Source organism: Chionomys nivalis, chromosome 10, assembly GCF_950005125.1.
Source record: "Chionomys nivalis chromosome 10, mChiNiv1.1, whole genome shotgun sequence".
Taxonomy (NCBI): Eukaryota; Metazoa; Chordata; class Mammalia; order Rodentia; family Cricetidae; genus Chionomys; species Chionomys nivalis.
Genome location: NC_080095.1, coordinates 67,016,359 through 67,030,359, shown reverse-complemented (window position 1 = coordinate 67,030,359; position 14,001 = coordinate 67,016,359). Strand labels below are relative to the sequence as shown.

Sequence of the window (14,001 nt, the reverse complement as noted above, 5' to 3'; positions counted from 1 at the left end):
TATAAATATTATATATTGGGGAGTAGTGTGTGATACTAGGAATGCAAAACTGTAATAAGGTTTCATCTCTGTAGTCTGGAGAGAGAGACATGGAGACAAAGAGGGAATGAGAGCCCCTGACATAGATACAGCATTATAAATCGCAGGACAGAATTCCAGAATGGAACTATAGAGGCTAATACAGTCTGACTTGACAGGGTAGGAGAGACCTAGAAGAGAAAAGAAAACATGACTTACCCGAAAAGATGTGTACAATGTAGTAAATGGTGAGGGGGGGGAGAAGGGGGAGGCCAGTAGCTATCAGACAGGAAGTGTGCAGAGGGTGTACAGTGAAGATTGTGTAGCTCAGTTAATGTTGAAGACATGCACAGAGATATTCCCAACTCTGCTTGCCTGGAGCAGGAGGGCCTCCCAAGGGAGCTTTTAGAAGATACCTCATTATCCGTGTTCAAGGCTTCCCCTGCCTCTGGAGGAAATTGAACAAAGCTTGTTGGAAATTGGAGCGACGTAGCTGAGGGTTATATTTTATACTGAAGAAAATAGAAATGTCATTTCCTCATCATACAAGATTTTAGCATGAAATGTCTTCCCAACCATATATAAATTATTCCTGCACAATGACAAAAGGTTAGGAGCATGACAGGAAAGACGAGGAAGAAATCTGCCTCCTGATTAGTGTGAAAACACACAGAAATGCGTCAACAACATCCCCAAAGAGAACTGCTATTGACACGTGAAGAGAAACGAATCACTATTTAAAATATTGCTTGATTAAAGACCAGGTTTGTTTCTCTAAATTAATTAAGCAATAAGATACGCTGAGTGACTTTAAACACCTGAGAAGAGACATAATCACCCTGGATTTCACTGCCGCAGGTGATTTCCTGGGCTTCTACTGAGCCATGGGTCACAAGTTTCCATCCAATAGAATGCAGATGTGCTCACTGCCCCCCATAGACACACACAGAGCACTTTGAATTTCTGCTCAATGAGTATTTTTGGGACCTGCTTACATAAAATATAGGTTTCCCACCAGTCCTAGAAATGAAACTCTCTCTCTTACATGCACCAGTATAGAAATTATCCTTACAGATAAGCTAAATCAGTAGACACCCTCAATAAACCATAAATCCTTCCTGAATTCCTACTCCTTCTGATTCTCCCTTTGTCCCAATATAGTAATTGATCAGTGTTTGATTCAGATCCCTTTGGTTCCTTCTGTGGTGAGTAAAAGTATAAAAATGCAACATTTAGTCAAGAAAGCAAAAATAGCCAGGCTCAGTGATGTGCGCCTATATTCCCAGCTACCCAGGGGAATAAAGCAGTAAGATCATTGGAGCCCAGGAGATTCCTGATACTTTGGGGGCTAAAACATACAGAGAACACTAGCCAAGAGAATTGTACTCATGTGGTACCATGAGAGTTTATTTTAGGGATATGTAAATTCATTAAATAGAGTCTCAGGCAGTTTTCTTTAATGTTCTAACTCCATCCATACCAGAGCCAACAAGCAGCAAATCAGAGATTGGAAGTCTACTTTGCAGGGAGGCATGACTTCAAAGATAGCAGTATAGTCAACTAATAAAGATTTATGTATATTGCTTCTCTCTATAGCTCAGAGGTACTGATGGGTGCTGTAGACGATTAAAAGGCTAACAGATCTTGAGAAGGCCCCTAGGATAAAGTTCACCAAACACATTGTAGTGTGCAGAGCAGAACTATTTCAGAGTTATTCTCTTTGATCATTCTCCCATCTTTTTCCCCAAAGACTTGAGTCTTATTGCAAAAATTATTGTGAATAAGACAAAAAAGCTTCATTAAAATAACTTAGGAAAAATAAAATAATAATATGAAAATTTTGAATTGAATATTTAATGCATATCTGTAGTAGGAGGCTGCTTGTTCATTTCCCAGCTGCCCAGACTCCCAAAAAAAATCACACAGAAACTATCTTATTTAAATCACTGCTTGGCAAATCACTTAAGCATATTGCTAGCTAGCTCTTACATCTAGAATTAACCCATTTCATCATTTTATCTTTTACCATGGGTCTCATGGCCTACCGACAAGGTTCCAGCTGGTAGCTTGCATCTTTCCCCTATGGCAGCTGCATGGTGTCTGGCAACTCTGCCTTCTTTCTCCCAGCATTCAGTTAGTCTTCCCCGCCTAGCTCTACTCTGCCCTATCACATACCAAGCCAGCTTCATTATTCATTAACCAATAAAAGCAACATATTTACAGAAGGACTTTTCATACTACATATCCTCAAGAGTGGCTATGATTTGTTACCAGGAGTTCAATTCTCCAAAGAAAAGAAAAAAAATTCACTTCATTATCAATCCATACTCTTAAAAACATTATCTGACAGTTTGAAGCAATCTCTTAGTCACTAAGACTAGACAGAAATTTCCCCTTGTTATTTGAATGTGAAATGTGTTTGATTTATTTTTTGAATACTTGGTACCCAGCTGATGGCATTGTTTTGGGAAGTTGCAGAAACTTAGGGACCTAGAGACCTGGTAAGCCAAGATTGGTCATTGAAGATGTACCTCGTATTTACCTATGATTCTATACTGATTCTCTGGTCCCTGGACCAGTGCCCATGTGAGAAATTTACCTCCATGTCCCACTGCCATGGAGTCAATCTCTCATGCTTTCTCATGCAGGGACAGAGTAAACCAATGGGGGAAAGCAATTCTTTTTTTTCCCCTAAGTTACACAATGAGATAGTACCTAACTTACTTTCCTATAAGTGGTTCTGCTGTTTGCTTACAGTGCACTGATCAAATCCAAGCCCTTCTGCATTCTACAGAAGTGTTTTATCATTAAAAACACCCCCAGCCCCTTCTATTGCTTCTCAAATGAGAGAAAGGTACCTCTGTGTTATCATTTATAAAGAGGTGGTAGAGGTTCTACAAGGGGCAGTGGCAGGTCACCTGAGGCCTTGGCAGGTCCCCTGGCAGGTGGCTTGAGGCCTGGTGGGAGAGAGACAGATAGATACACCATGCAGAGAGAGCTCGGGTATAGAGTTTATTTAGTGCGTTATGGAGGAGGGAGGGAAGGGGAGAAGAGAGAAGGGGAAGGAAGAGAGGAGAAAAACAGAAGCTGCCTCTCCAGAAGAAGGGGAAACAGAGAGAGAGAGAGAGAGAGAGAGAGAGAGAGAGAGAGAGAGAAGAGACAGAGACAGAGAGACAGAGAGACAGAACGAACTGGAGAGGAGGCTGGCGATGGCTTGATTTGGTGGAAGGGGGAGGTTGGGAGTGGGCAGGGCTTGTCTATTAAGGGAACAGGGTACCCAGGTGACAGACCAGGCCAGCAGATTACAACATTATGTTATCATAACTCTCAGTTTTGGGATGTGAGCTGCACAATAATTGTTGGGGACCATTTTCAACAAAAATATCTGTTGCCAGGGTAGAGGCATAAGGATTTAGAAAATATTAGTAAAGAATATGAAGAAGTGAAAGAAAATAATAAAATGGAGAAACATATAGTATCGAGAGGGAGTTCCATTGAGTACTGGAATTTGCCTGCATTTAGTTTCCAATTGCTTTAAATACCCCTGACCCAAAAGGTAGGAGTAAGATAAAAGACTGGATTAACAGGATACAAGGAAATGAACACACCAATTGAAGGTCACAGGCTACAACCATAGTTAAACTTTCTGTTGCTAGAACAAAACAGGTCATGCTCACACCCTAGATCACAACATTCTGTAGGCAAACCACTCCCTGGGTGGAATCCAATGTTATCTCCATAAAGGGAACTGGAACTTAGTTGGCTGCTGAGACTCTTGTTTGAGGTAGGAGCAATCTATTTCTCTATTCCTGGAGCCAAAGCTATTAGCTGCACCTGTTGACAATAACCCTGAGAGAGCAGAACTAAATCTAGGTGGGACCTTTGTTTGAGGCAGAAATACCTTGAAGGACTAGAGGTAAGTTCCAACTCTCTGACCTTTGGTCAGTGTAGAAATAGGCTCACATTTTCAGGCCTACACAAATAACACCTAAGGATAACTCAGTAGGAGTAGTTGATAAGTACCTAAAACCTGAAAATAGTACTAAGAACAGTGTCAGTCTCCATGGAGACAAAGGCCGCTTAAGCAAACTTTTGCTACCAGACTTCTGTTAGCAAGATTGGGCAGCAGAAAATTATTTTCAGGTTTACTCGTGTCATAACTTGAAGGTAGATACTTCCTATTAAAGCCTTGAAAACGAATGCTACCTGAAGCAGGGGTGGTTTTTACTAAGGGGTGAGCTCCTAAAGCCACAGCAGCATGCGAGTAGCTGTCCTGGATCCTGAGTCTCATCAGTAAATACAATAATGGAAGGCTTGTTTCTAAACGACTACTGGTGCCCCTGGCTTTGTCTTCAGAGATATAGTTTCTTCTTTTGCTCTCCTGAATTTTGTGCTAAAATACGTCAGGAAGCTTTTAGTTCAACGACTGATCTAATAAGTTGGTCAAGAGTTTTACTTCCTCACAACCCTACAGACAGAATCCTGTAAAGGACAAAAGAAACCACTCAGAAATCAATGTGGGCATATATAAATATATATGAATTATGTCTGTCGTTTCAGTGATTGGTGTTAGTGATCTAGGAGAAGCAAAGACCAATCATTAACAAGTTTCTAGTCTTAATTTTACTTTTCTTAGATAATTTAACATCTGTATATGTGTGTATATTTGTATTATATGTAAAACACATATATGTAGATATATATGCATATATATGCCTGTACACATATGTGTATGTGTATATATAAAATATACACCTATAGATAAACATAGATAGATAGATAGATAGATAGATAGATAGATAGATAGATAGATAGATAGATAGAGAATTACTTTTGGAAAGAACTCCATATTCCATACTCTTTTTATTTACTAATGGCAAAGTCGGGCTCATCTTCTAAGGCAGCTGCTGATGAATTTTCATTCAAAATAGTAAATTAGTGTCCGCACTGTAATATGTTTAGAGTAAAAAGGGATTCTATATGCAACTGTACCCAACAGGTTCCACTCCTGGAAAGCTGAATTTTATTCTTTAATGATATTATGATTGGGCTAGATGCCACTGTTATATCCCTCTTCCATGCTTAGATTCTACATGGTATAGATATTAGTGGGAGATTCCCAAGTATCATTAATATTTTCCTTCAGCAAGTCACTTAAATTATATATTTTGTAAGATTTTCTTATCACTTCCTCTTTTTAATTTTTTTTTTTAAACGAGGAGCAAACTTCCCTGCTCAAATAATGTGAACAGTGAATACTTAGTGAATATTTGGGGAAAGAATCAATATCCTAAAAAAGCTAGGAAACTTGAGTCATTTAATAAAACTTTTAGTATAGGCAGGTGGATATTTTTAGATGCCCATTAGTGTGAATGAATCATTAAAAGGGTACACGTATGTGTATGGGTGAAATATATACATATGTGCAAATAATACTCAGCTTAAGATAGAAAAGCAGTGAACACGTTAGCATTTCCTTCTCTTCAACCAATAATCACTCTAATTTGATGATTCCTTAATTTGGTTGTCTGTTTTAATCAGAATTCCTCTGTAGGTCAAGATAAAACCTCATATATTCACACACACCTCCCATTGATTTCACTTGGGTGAAACTTCATCGTTTAAGCAAAGTTTAAGTTGAAATGTTGAGTTAATGATGCCCACTTTAAATACCAAAGGCTGAATGCATTTGTGTATTAAACACTTAGCTAGTCAAGCAGAATTCCCATCGGGATGCAAGAGAAGAGACATTTCTGAAACTATGTCAGCCTCACTAATGTATATCGCCGTTCTGTCTGCAGGAGGAAAGGAAAAGAACCAAATCAACATGATAGTGTTCATATACTTATGGGAATGTAATCCCTTATGAAATTTACTGCCACTTAACTGCGCTCTCAGTTACCTCTTCTCTGTTGAAGGAGAGACCTGGATATTTTTCACTGGAAAGTCAACAAAAGCACCTGGGTGTGAATTCAGTTGATCCAACTGGCATATGCTTCAAGGGGAAAAAGAGCTGCTAGTCAGTTCTGGGGTACCATTGTGATGGAGTCAAGAAATGAGACCTTTCTGCTTACTACACAGTAGTTGACACTTGACATAGAAGATATTGCCTCTCAATCAAATCATTTGAAAAATACATGTCTTATGAAGTAATATAAAGATAAAGAAGTCTTAACAAATTCCAAGCCTACAAAGTTGCCTGTAATGGTGTGCACATAAAATAGTAAACATTTCAGAATGTTTCACAAGAGTCAACCAAGAAATTCAGGAACCAGTTTCTCATTTGCTACAATGTTATTTATTTGGTTTTATTAAATTTGAAAAATCTAAGGTTTTCCTACAAACTGACAAATTAACACATGACCAATATTACCAGGTGCAAATGCCTTTTTTCAAAATCTTGCTTTCTGCATAAGTACTTTGTGATAATTTGGGGGGTGGGGGGAACATTGGTACAGATTCTACATCAAAGGACCAAAATATGTTAGCAAACATTCACAGAGAACTTGTGAATTAGATCTTAAAAATGATATATCAAACCTAAATATCCTTAGCTGCGAAGAGAAGAGAGTCTTGGAGATGCACAGAGCATCTTTGTGTGTCTCGTCTTACATGCCCGGGTCTTCAGTGGGGCTAAGAACTCAACTCTGCATTCAACAGCAACAGACAGCTTGTTCTAAGGCCCATCGTAAGAACTAATAGAAGGGCCATTTTCTTTCAAACCACCGTGACGACAGTGACCAAAACCAAACCAGAACATCTCAGAGAATAAAGAAAAAGTGCATTTTAAGATCAGCATTGGAGTGTTAACTATATGTTTGTCTCACCAATTCATTCATTCTCTTAAGGGAGTGATATCTTAGTTGATGCTCAGGTTCTCAAATCTCTTGTTCTCCATCCTTTTCTCTGAGATGACAGTTGAGCAAACAAATTTTCATGACCTTGGGATTCTTGACCGTAATGGCTAAATATAGGGTTTTGGTACAGGCTAGCTAGGTTGTCGCAAGCAAGTTGCACCTTGAAGACAGCTGTGGTTGTTTTACTTCTTGTTATCTCTTAGCTTGGTCAGGCCCTCGTGGAATTCTTTCTTTTATTGTTTTTATTGAGCTCTACATTTTTCTCTGCTCCCCTCCCTTCCTTTCCCTTCCCCTTTATCCCTCTTCCATGATCCCCATGCTCCCAATCTACTCAGAAGATCTTGTCTTTTTCTACTTCCCATGTAGATTAGATCCATGTATGTCTCTCTTAGGGTCCTCATTGTTGTGTCTCGGTTCTCTGGGATTGTGAATTGTAGGCTGGTTTTCTTTGCTTTATGTCTAAAAGCCATTTATGAGTGAGTACATGTGATATTTGTCTTTCTGTGTCTGGGTTACCTCACTCAATATGATGTTTTCTAGAGCCATCCATTTGCCTGCAAATTTCAAGATGTCATTATTTTTTTCTGCTGTGTAGTACTCCATTATGCGATTCTTGCTGACTAAGCCTCATCCCAGCCTTCATGGGTACTACCAAATTTCAAAGAGGCTTGGCATCGCATGCCCATGTGGGATCCCCCACCTGCTTGCCCTTAGGTTCACTGTGCCTTCGTTGCTATGGTAACACTTCCTATCTACGTAGCCATCGAACTTTCAGAAATCTTGGCATTTTCTTGGAGAAGACTATGTCAATGGGAGCTTAATCAAAACTATCTCCCCCCATGTCCTCCCTCCCCTTATTCCCACACCCCCACCATTCTCTTATTCTCCCATCCTCCCTCAATCCTGCTTATTGGAGATATACCACAGAAGACAATCTCTATAGTCCCTAGCAGGAGATGGAGCTGAGGATTATGTTTTTTTTTTTTTAACCTCCCCACCAGCCTTCTTCACATGCTTCCTCTCTAAGACTTGGGCCAAAAGAGAAGGGGAAGGATGTTAAAGAGTCTACTCCTCCTGTCTTTACATGGTTCATGTTCTCCAAGCTCACTTCAATGAATATAATTTATTTATCTCTCCCTTTGGTTTTAATATTTCTGCATATCCTACTCTCCAAATTTTGTGGGTGGCGTTTCACTTTTCCCCAATTTTTATTGGTAAAATATTGGAAGGCGACGGGAAAGGAAGTGGCAGCCATACTTCCAAATATTATTTTTAAGTGATTACACAAGCAAAGACTTTCTTACTGTTCACAGACTAACTTTTAAATCTTGGTGGTTCATTTATCCTTCTATAGTGGTTGGTTTGTGTGGAGTAGGAATACTAATTCAGATTTCACAAGGTTACTCGAAACCCCTGGCTCCTCAGAGTGTGTTCCCTGAACCAAAAGCATTGACGACACTTAATAGAAATGCAGAATTACACCCTCCTCCCCAAATAGGAGTTAGTACCTTAATTTTTCTAGAATCATCAGCTGTGCCCCAATCTTCATTGATTTTGAGAAGCATAGTTGTAGGCCACCATAGACCTGTCAAAGTTTGTGTCCGCAGCAGCTAGACAGACCAATGGCGACTAGTGAACACTCACTAACCAGTTCCACAATCAAGAGTGTTTGTAAGGATGCAAAAATAACTAAAGCAACGTAGGCAGCTCCAGATTTAGTCTTCCCGCTCCCGGATCCACCGTGAACTTGTTTGATTTATCTATTAAGTGTATGGCATACAATTTTTTTTAAAAAGCGATCTGACAGCGAGAGACAAGAACAGAGCAGAACTCAAACCCTCCATCGGCGAATCTACATTCATAGCTCCGGTCAATGCTAGCAGGAAATTTGCCCCCGCTGAGTTCGACAAAACTGTATTTCTCTGAAGGGTGGTTTGGAGGTGGGAGGACAAATTCCGAGTTTTCACCCTGTACTTTCATTTTCTGATCACAGTGTTGTAAACGAATCGGAGCTTTCCTTATTCACCAGGCTTTCAATAGAGAATCACATTAATCCTGCTAAGCTCCTTATTCTAATGATTTATTTTGTTGAAAACCATAGTGATCCTCCTTTGAATTTTAATGATTGCTGGCTATTCAAAGATTCATTGTTTTGACTTCCTGTCCTTACCTTTGTTTCCTGTGTGTCTGTGGGGAACACCTGTCTAAGGCTGCCTCTGCCACTGGTCCTCACTGGCTTACCCCAGTCACTCAGGCCTATCTCTGAGTGTTACCCTGAAGTGCTAGCTACTCATCCATGACAAGAAATGTTGGATACATGATGTAGAGATAGACAGATAGACAGCAGAGGGACGCATAAAAGATTGAGTCATTTTCCAGTGAAAATAATGTTTTTGGTTTGTCAGCATGCTTTATCGTTGTTGAAAAAAAATCTCTATAGTATTTTTAAGAATAAACTTATTGAGATGCAACATCTAGGAAATTTAAACAAGAAAGCAGTTTTTGAAGTGTTGTCTTTACCCCACATCTGGGACTATGAAAACTTAAGCAAGTCTCAGACCCTCCATTTCTCAGGCTGAGAAGTGATGGAGCTTCTTCTCAGGGACACAATAGTGGTCTCTATTTAGATAGGATTGGCAGATGGTAATTGCCATGGTTTGACTCAGGAGCAAGTACAGGACTACATGTTGTGCTTTCAAAATCTACGAAGTGGCTACACCACAGCCTTAAGTTCCTACTTTGCCCTCTGTGTAACCATACAGAGGATTTTCCCTTCTCCTTGTACAGGTATTCACCTAGGCCCATCATGGATTTTTAAGAATACATTATTCTGAGTTTTTTTTAACAACTACACTGTATTTATACATAATACATTTTTGTGCCTCATCTCCAGGCTTCTGGACTTTGATTCAGAATATCAGGAGCTCTGGGATTGGCTGATTGACATGGAGTCCCTCGTCATGGACAGTCACGACCTGATGATGTCAGAGGAGCAGCAGCAGCACCTGTACAAGGTTAGTGCCACCCTTGCCTGCATTCCCCTCGCCGTGGAAGAGCTGATTAGCCTGACAAGCCCACCCCCCCTCTCAGGATAGCTTTGTGTTCATTGTATGTATCGTGGTGTCTATTAGAATCCCCTCCCCTGTCCCCAAACTCATTTCCATCTCCAGCGTGCTGACAGGCTGCACCGACCGACATCATAACCGCTAGAAAGTCTCCTTTATCGCATTCCGTTTGGTGTAATTCTGAAGGAGGGCAGAGCTTTATCTTCAAGATGAATAACAATAAATGAAACCACATTAATAAGAAAAGACTGGGTTGGACTGGCTGGTAACACTGAACAGTATGTGTTTGGATTGGAGCACTCGGGTAGATTTGATCCACTCTTTTAGAGCTTCCTAGAAGAAAGAAATTTGCCTTGATTTTTGCCTTGTTGTTACCAAAGTATAGGGCTCGAGCCGTCTAAGGTATGTAAGTGACGCATACAGCAGACTGTAATTAAGTCTGTGCATTTTCAGGTGGTTTAAGAATTCTTGCTTGGAATTCATATCGATTTCAGGCAATCCATCTGATAACTGTCTATATTACTTCCATGTCTGCTAGGTCCCCCTTAACCTAAAGTGTTTGACCAATTCTATTTCAATAGTCTTAAGAAGTCCTTACAAAACAATCATGTGATTTTTACTGGGGAAAAAAAATGACTGTAAGATGCACCGTCCCTGAAAAGCTGTGGGGGAAGAAAGAAGGATGTTCTCCTCAAATATCAGCCGCAGTAAATCTTTCTCATTTAAGCAATTTTTATTGGAGTAATTCTGACAGTTGTCATCCTTGAATTGCTTTGAGCATATGGCATATTTCAAAGAGCAGATTGTGAATCATAAAAAATAAAATTAATAACTAACCACAGAATCAGCAACAGGGTAATGACAAGAAACAACTACCCTCCAGCTTTCTAAAAATTCTTAGCAAAGAGAAGTACATCCAAGGTCAAAAGAAAAGTTATCGCCTTCAATTTTACCATTTTAGGTAAACTTTCTTTAATAAAGTATTTTAACTTTTGCCTCCTCTGAGGAGAGAGACACATACTTTTACAGTGTCTGATTGACATTAATTATTGTCCCTTGGGAATCATCTTACTTAAGAAAAGATATAGGCTCCCTAGGGACTGAGTAAATGGGGACATTGTATCTCTGAAGAATTCTGTTCAGCACTGATGTTGTTTGGTAGCTGTCCGCACTACCCAAAAAAATTTCTGCAATAACATTGCTTGAGTAACAGCAATATAACTATGGTTAGGCTATTTCACACCTCATGTCAAGATCAGAAATTACATATGAAAAATATTTATAAATCTATATTAATTTAGTGCTAGAAAAATATCCTATTTCTAAACCAGCACTGCAGAGCTTACTGCAGTCACACTGCCAAGTAACATTTCTTGTCCTCCTGATGCAATTTGTAGTTTGCATATAAGCCATTATTTTCTGAAACATTGCTATTCTTTGTAAAAAAAAAAAATCACAGTCTTATAATTTACATCACAATTAATAGGAAGTCGTTGAATGAAGAAAGCAGTTGTCTTTTTCTGGCAGTTTCCTTGTAAGAGCTTTGCCTGAGAATTCCCACTCTGGCACACGGAGGGTGATTATTCCGCCCACACCGGGCTTCTGGGTCAGAGCACTCTTCCAAACACTATCTGTATCGTGTTGTTTTCATCTGTGACTCATTCCATCATCATGTTTCTGCTCTTAGGACTTCAGCATAAACCAGTATTCTCTGTGCATTTGGTTTGTAAAGAAAACATCACCAAGAAACCAAGGGAAAATGCTACAAATCTACAAGGGTCTTGGTGTGAGCCCCTAACAGTTGCAGAGAACTGGAAACTTCAAAGCAATCCTGAGGATATGACATTAGGAAGCCTGTAATAGAAAAAATGACTGAGAATTAGTTTGAGGTCTTGCCCAAGACTCCCTAGGGCTTCCTAGGTCAGGGCAGCATTTTCATTATTCTATTCTAATCTGCTTTTTCAGGAATCCACTAAACTGACCACTTATTAGAGGGGAACTGGTAACCTATCGATCAAAGAGCATCTGGAAGGATTGGAGCTCTTTAATTGTTCTGCGGGTCTTCTTAGGCTTTCGAATGCCATGAAACCATCTTGATCATCTTTAGTTTTCACATTGGCTTCCACCACCCCTGCTTATCAATGCTTTATCAAAATTCTTACTAAAAACATCACTGATATTTGGGGATAAAGGATGTTTGCGGGACCATGCTTCCCACCAGAGAATGTTTACTATTCTTAACTCCTGAGCCACTCTGACAATGTAAGATGACCTGAACCCACTTCAGAGAATTCCTGACCTATCTTACTTTAACCGTCTTCATTTCTTTTTACATTCTTTTACAGTGTGTGTGTGTGTGTATGTATGTGTGTATTTTCATGTATCACTCTGCACGTGTGAAGGTCAGAGGACAAATTATGGGAGTCACTTCTCACCTTCTACTATGTGGGAAGCAAGGATCAAACTCATGACCTCAGACTTGGCACCAAGTATTTCTACCTTCTGAGCTATCTTCCTGGTCCTTTTTATTTATTGAAAGTGTTAACATCAGGAGAAATGCCTTTCACTTATTACAAATACACACACACACACATACACACACGTACACGTGCGTGCACACACACGCACACACATACACATATGCACACCAAGCTAATCCCAGCTAGGAGAATAGCTTTATGGAAGAATGCTTACATGGCATACATGAGGCCCTGGGTTCAAATCCCAAAGAATAATGAAAAGTAGAAATGAAGCTCTTAAGTGACACAATTGAAAGGGATAACTGTGAAATTTTCAAAGGAACTCACTCTCAAGTGAAGGTAAAAACTAAAGCAAACGTGGGCAAGGGCAATCACTCTCCCTCCTATCACAGCATCCCAAGTCTTTGTTCTGCGGTCCCTGGGTAGCTCGGTGTCCCAATACTGAAATCTTTCCCTGGCACAGACGGTTGTGTCTAGAAGTTTGTATAGTCCTAAGTGACCCTCAAGGTCCACCTTTGGAAATGTCAGGTTAGATAAAAGCTAGGTTTTCTAGTCTCAGAAAGTGGAGTTCACTTAGTGTTTTCTATACTAGCTGCTGATTTCCTGGCTGTCTCCATGTGCTTTTATTTTTTTAGTCCCTGCCGGGAAACCACCTACCCTATCTGAGTAGGATACTTCTTGTTTATATGCTGTTTATCCAAAGCCAGCCGAATACAGGGCAAGAATGGCATTGGAAAGGCAAAGAATACACTGCTACAAGATGGCATAGTTTAGAAGCCTCACTACAGCAATGAAGTATACAGCACACTTAATCCACTTCTTAGCTGGGCGATGGTGGCGCACGCCTTTAATCCCAGCACTCGGGAGGCAGAGGCAGGCGGATCTCTGGGAGTTCGAGACCAGCCTGGTCTACAGAGCTAGTTCCAGGACAGGCTCCAAAAACTACAGAGAAACCCTGTCTCGAAAAACCAAAAAAAAATCCACTTCTTGTTTTCAGATTGCTAGACATTTAAGATCCTTTTCTTTCTAATTAATTTGAAACTACATCGTTTGAGAAAACTCAACTCTTACTAAAAGCGAACTCTTCTCTCAATTATATTTTGCAGTTTTGATATGGTCAGATGATCCGGCTGCTGCATCTTCCCTGCCCCCTTCTCTCTCTTGCCCTACCTCCAAATAAGAGTCTTCTGTGTCCATTTTCTAATAAACACTGGCAGTCCCTTCAGCCTAGAAAATACAAACATCATCCCTTCTTGTTTTTTTTCTTTCCCAGTCAAGGAGAAATTGCCCCCACTCTCTCACAGTCCTGCTCTCCGTTCTTTCTACCTCCCTAAGTAGGACAATTTAATTTGTCAAAAGTAACCACCGTGATTTTGAAAGTTCAGCTCCTATTTGGACTAGCGTTATGAAGCCAGAATTCATAATCGCAAGGAGCTGTCACTCTGATGGCCTGCTTGCACATTAACTATTAATGGAGAAATATTTAAAACTCCACTTGCAAAGGGAAAGCTCCATTTTTTTTTCATTTCTGCAGATTAAAGGTGGCATTATGCTTAGGTTCTGGGAAGCTCAATGGCCCCC

At 40.0% G+C, this 14,001-nt stretch overlaps 1 protein-coding gene across 3 annotated transcripts in view; it reads left to right on the top strand.

Annotated features, from left to right (window-relative positions):
* Akap6 (A-kinase anchoring protein 6) overlaps positions 1 to 14,001 on the top strand; it is a 390,732-nt gene that overhangs the window by 269,982 nt on the left and 106,749 nt on the right. For all 3 annotated transcript variants that reach the window (XM_057782237.1, XM_057782240.1, XM_057782239.1), the window contains exon 9: positions 9,769 to 9,889. In XM_057782237.1, coding sequence (XP_057638220.1) covers positions 9,769 to 9,889 — 121 coding nt within the window. The remainder of the gene's footprint in view (positions 1 to 9,768; positions 9,890 to 14,001) is intronic.